This window comes from Lathyrus oleraceus, chromosome 6 (assembly GCF_024323335.1).
Source record: "Lathyrus oleraceus cultivar Zhongwan6 chromosome 6, CAAS_Psat_ZW6_1.0, whole genome shotgun sequence".
In the NCBI taxonomy this organism is placed as follows: Eukaryota; Viridiplantae; Streptophyta; class Magnoliopsida; order Fabales; family Fabaceae; genus Lathyrus; species Lathyrus oleraceus.
Genome location: NC_066584.1, coordinates 327,263,383 through 327,269,196, shown reverse-complemented (window position 1 = coordinate 327,269,196; position 5,814 = coordinate 327,263,383). Strand labels below are relative to the sequence as shown.

At 34.0% G+C, this 5,814-nt stretch overlaps 1 protein-coding gene across 1 annotated transcript; it reads right to left on the bottom strand.

Annotated features, from left to right (window-relative positions):
• Positions 1-214: 214 nt before the first annotated feature.
• On the bottom strand, positions 215-2,457 carry LOC127095478 (uncharacterized). The gene is made up of 3 exons (XM_051034160.1): positions 2,325-2,457; positions 1,678-2,177; positions 215-232 (listed from the first exon to the last, which is right to left on the bottom strand). The coding sequence occupies exons 1-3, from the start codon at positions 2,455-2,457 to the stop codon at positions 215-217; spliced, it is 651 nt and encodes a 216-aa protein (XP_050890117.1).
• Positions 2,458-5,814: the final 3,357 nt, after the last annotated feature.

The following is a 5,814-nucleotide window of genomic DNA, read 5'->3' as shown; positions in this document are numbered from 1 at the left end:
CTCCAAAGGATGCCTCCGCCCCTAAACCCTTAGGCACCTAGGCTAATTGTTTGTTGCTTTCTCTGTTTTGATGTTTCTTTTTGCCTTCTGATATCTGCCTTATGTGCTGCTTATCTGTAACTGCTCTTTTTCATCAATATCAACTTGTTTTTGCTATGTCTTTTTGATTTTGACAAAAAGGGGGAGAACTAAAACAACTCTGATGGAAACATAACTAAATCTTCTCAAAGAACTGCAAACATTATTAAAAATCATTACTAAATCAATGACTAAAGATATGCATGAAAGTAGCCAAAACACTAAACCAAGGAAGGTCCGGTAAGAACTTCTGATTAATATAAGGATCTAACTCAGAGGGAGTCTCTTTCCTTATCTAATATAAGAATTTTTGTACTGTTTTACCTCTACTTTGTTTTGCTTTGTCATCATCAAAAAGGGGGAGATTTTAAGAATAAAGTTGGTTCTACAATGTATCTCTAAGATTTTGATGATAACAAAGGATGAAACAAAAATGGTACTCTAATGAAATTTTTCTTAAGTGTGCAGGACTCTGATCAAACAATCAGATAGATAAAAACATCAGATACATAATCCAACAATCAGATGCTACTCAGAGGAAACACGTCCAGAAGGTTCTGACTCTGATCAACGCAGTGACCATCAAAACAAAAAGAAGTCAGAAACTCTAGTAAAGAAGACTGAATCCAGACTCTGAATCTGAAGAAGTCAAGAGCATAGAGAAACTCTGATGTGGTCAGATAAAAGCAACCTCTGAAGTTAAACTCTGACTTAACAAGACTCTGATACAGATTCACCAGTTCAGAACGCATAACCTTAAAGAAATCTGGTTTTCGAAAGAAATTATTTCTAGAAGGAAATTATGACGTTCACAAAACTGTTTTAGAAAGAAACAAGGAGTGTAATGACAATAAACATTCTTCAATAACTAAGATCCTGTCATCACTCCAACGGTTCTTCTCAACTCCTATATAAAGGAAGGAATACTTCACAAGATAACACCTGAGACACACAAGAATACAAAAACTCTCATGCATTCTCTCTTATTTTTCACGAGCTGCTGCTCTTATGTGAAAAGCTATTGTTCTTATAATTTTGTAATAGTTGCTTTTTGTTAGAAGCACATTGCATTACAAATCATATTTTTTCTAAGATATTTCCCAAGTGACTCTGTGCAGTCTGAATACTTGAGAGGGCTAAGGGATTATTCTCTTAAACGGTTGTTTGTGTAATCTTTCAAGATAGTGGATTAAATCCTTTTTGAAGGCGAAATCACCTTGGCCGGGTGGACTGGAGTAGCTTTGAATTTCAAGCGAAGCAGTATAAAATTCTGTGTCATATTCATTTTTATTCTGTGTGTGTCTGATATCTCAAAAAGTTTTTATTTGCAAAAACAATTCAAACCCCTTTTCTTATTTTTCTCTACCTTCAATATTCACCTTTCAATAACTTTTCCACTTGACTAGCGGAAATAAACATAGAATCTTCCTCTATAACAAACTCTGGAAAAAACACAAATTTGTTGTAACAGTTGACGTAGACGTGGTTGAATATCAACCAATTCATACCCAATATAATATAGAGTTGACTTAATGGTAAGCAAACTAAGTAAATTATGAAATCCCTGCCATAAGAGGTCACATGACAATGCAAACAAACCATTATAGTAGTCACTGAGCCATTAGCTAGAGTATCAATGACCAAATGACCATTCATAGAAGACACTTCAAGATTCAACCTTTTCACACAATCAACAGATATGAATGAATGCGTAGCACCCATATCAATAATAGTATCCAAAGGAATTCCATTAATAAAACTTATACCTCTTATGAGATTATTGGAATTTGAAGCATTTGCACCACTGGGAACAAAAACCTTCCCTTGAACTTTAGCATCAATAATCTTCTTGGACTTCTGGAAGTGAGTACTAATATGACCTTGCTCTCCATAATTAAAACAAGTTACAACAATACTTTTGCGTTCAACAACAAGATGACCAACCTTCCCACTTGAATAACAATTCAAAGCAGTACACTCTGGAGCATGATGACCTAGTACTCCACACTTAAAACACTTAACATGAGTAAGAGAACCTCCCCCACTTTGAGTCTTCACACCAACAGTCTTCGGTTGAAACCTTTGTTTTCCCTTAGCATCTATAAAATCATAAGGCTTATTATGATTCTGATTACCACTTCTCTTGTCACTGATGCTCTTGTAATGACTGGATCTGGCACGATTGTCTTCATCATAAATCCTGCACTTGTTGACCAGAGTGGAAAACTAGCGAATCTCCTGGTAACCAATGAACTTCTTAATCTCTTTACGCAATTCACCATTGAACTTAATGCAGTTAGATCCTTCAGCTTCTACCCCATTATAATGAGGGCAGAATCGAGACAACTCCTCAAACTTGGCAGCATCCGCAATTGTCATGTTACCCTACTTCAGTTCGATAAATTCGATCTCCTTCTTGCTACGGATGTCAGCCGGAAAATACTTCTCAAGGAACACTCCCTTGAAAGAAGCCCATGTAATAGTAGTTATTGAAGCCTCTAACCTCTGGCGAGCATTATTCCACCAATACTCTACCTCCTCAAACAACATATGAGTACCAAACGAAACTTGTTGAGCATCCGAGCAAGCCATGACTCTAAAAATCTTCTCAATACCTTGCAACCAACTATGAGAACCTTGTGGGTCATACCTTCCCTTAAAGATCATAGGATTGTTTATTTAAAACCTATTCAATTCACGAGATCCATCAACAACGCCTCTAATTTGATGGTCCAGGTTATTCTGATTTACTATCGCATTAGCCAGTGCTTGCAATGCATCAACAATGACACAATCATTTCTTCTTGCCACTTTTATGCATACCAGTAAACATATATTAGAAGAAACATGTATCTATAAATTTATTACACCTATCGCATACTAGGAAATATATATAATTCACAAAAACCTAGTCGGACGGACCGACCTGCTCTGATACCCACTATGTAACATCCTATTCCACAAATCGCACTTATAAAGGATAAAATACACTATAGGATGTTACTTCAACACATTATATATTTCTCATATATATAAAAAGGCATACTCATAGTGGAAATTAAAATGAGTACATCACCATATTATCTAAAGATAAGGAAAACACACATAAAGTTCAATAAACATCAGAAATCAAATTCCCGTCTCATGATGCTACGTAATCAGAGCAATATCCCTCTAATAGAGAGGAAAATAAATATAATATGAAAAGGTAAGATGCATAGCCATCTCTCACTCACAAGAAATCACTACTGCTGATTATTTATACAACAAGTATCGTAACATACAAAATAAACCAGAAAGGAGTGAGAATAATCCTTACGAATATTAACAGTGAAAATAAACAACAGGATAGTTAAAAATAAAAATAAAAATTTGTTTCAACCAACAACATCAGTAATAGAAATTATAATGCACCAACGCCTCATCAAAATGTATGTGGTGTCAAGTTTTTTTTGGGGTATCAGAGGTGTGTTACTGATACTTTCCCATATCACTGGACAACAACCCTAACACCACTAGACCGAAGTCCTACGTCACTTCGAGACAAAAGTCTCACATCACTGGACTAAGGTCCTATGTCACTAGACCGAAGTCCTACCTAGTCTCCATACTAGTATGATGCATGAACATGACAACTCATCAACATAACTCAAACATCATACACACATCAAAATAATTATTATGCATAATCACGTAACAACACTCCAAAAATATAGGTTCTACCCTTGAACCAACCTTAAAATTATTTATATAATTAAATTAAATAATTATATAATTTCTCAAAATAATTATCACTTTTTTATTAATTCAATAAAGTTATCAAGGAAACTCTAAACAACTTTGTAATAATCATTATATCTCAAAAATAACTCTAGAGTATCCAAAAATACTCTAAAGTGCTATATCAGTAACTTATGAGTGATAACTCTACGAAACTTTAAATAATTAAATATTTTTTATATTTTATTTGATTATAATTGTGTGCAAATTATTTAGTTATTATGGTTTAACTAAATAAATATGTGTTAGACGGTGTATGGTTAGCATTATGGAGTGTAGGGAGAACACTAAATCAAATATAGAATATTAGTATTTTAATATTTAAATAATAGTAATTCATTTGATTTATTTAATTATAATGAGAAAATAATATGTGTAGAAGAATTGAGGGAAAGGTTGGAAATAAGGAAAATATGGAGGATATGAAAGGGATACAAGGATAAGTTGAAGGGTAAAAGAGGAATAGTCTATTTGGAAGGAGACAAGGCTTGGAATAATATAGAGATTTGGAGAACCTAGAAGTGTCAACACGTATCTTGGAGAGTTGGAGAAAAAGAGGCAAGGAGGGAGAGCAAGGGCTTGAGGTTGAAGAAGAAGATCAAAGGGCTTTTGCTGGAAATCATGTAAGGGTGAGAATTTGCTCAAATAGTAAAGGGTATAGTAGACGGGTAGAATAGAGGAACCCTTAACCTCTTTAGGATTTAATGTTCTATATCAAAATTATGATTTCCATGTTATAATTATTGATTATATGATGAATTTGGTGTGAAGTCCATGTATTCTATGCATGCATATGTTTGTTTGATGTTGTTGATGATGTTATGCCAATGATTGATGTTTGAAGGTTTTAACCTTGATTTATTTTATATGGTGAATTAGAGATGATGAGCATGATGATGTGTTATTATATGATGTTAATACATGAAAACTATGGAGTAGATGATGAATTAGGAAGCTATAACCATGAGAAATTTGACTTTATTTGATGGACTTTAGTAGCATAAGTTTCTGGCACACGAGGGAGTGTTTGGATGGTTTAAAAACTGATTTTTGGGAAAATTTCGTAGTATAGGTCAACATATGAAGGTTATGTGCCGACATGTACATGTCATAGTTCGACACATACAGTCAGCATATAGGACATAACATACATGCTTTAAAAATGGAGTATATGTGCCGACCTATAGATGTTATGTGCCTACCTATAAATGTTATGTGCCGACCTATAGATGTTATGTGTCGACATATAACTGTCAGAATGTTGTTTTGCACTATTCGATGATTTTGGCCATAACGTTTGATCCGTATACCAAAATAACGTGCCGTTTGAAGCGTTAGAAAGATAACACTAAGATATATAATGTGATAATAATAGGTGAATTTTTTGAGTAATATTCCCATGTCTACCGTGTTGGTGAAGTTTTTATTCATATGTTCGATTAATGAATTATAGATATATCCCGACAATTTTGGTCATAATTTTCATTTCGTAAGTCCGATTTTGATGTCATTTGAAGCGTTAGAAAGCTAACGCTCAGACCTATAACATGGTAGTGATTGGTGAGATATTTGAATAATATTCACGTGCCTACTATGTTGATAAATGTATTGGTTTATATGTTTGGTTGATGAATCACTACATTGTTGTAATATCGTGGTGTGATAATGATGTTGTTATGTCGATGATGTAATGATAATGATGTTAAGTTATTGATGAGTTGTTGCTATTTAGTGATATTATTTATGCGGTAATATGAATTGATTGTTCCATGATGAATGATGTGATGTATAAATGATGAGATGTGTGTGGGGATCCTTTTGGTGAACCTTGATGTGTTAATGGATGTCAATTGAGGGTCATGTATCACAGTGTACACGCTGTGGTCCAGTTTTGGTGAGCCTAGATTATATGATGATGGATTGCGTGTAAGTAGCTAATTCCTATTATGGAGGATT

Excerpts from the sequence above, each read along its gene's own strand:
- LOC127095478 (XM_051034160.1), bottom strand. The coding sequence starts at position 2,457 with ATGACAATTGCGGATGCTGCCAAGTTTGAGGAGTTGTCTCGATTCTGC. Across the intron at positions 2,178-2,324 it reads AGAGATTAAGAAGTTCATTG|ATGCTAAGGGAAAACAAAGG; the intron begins GTTACCAGGAGA and ends ATGATTTTATAG.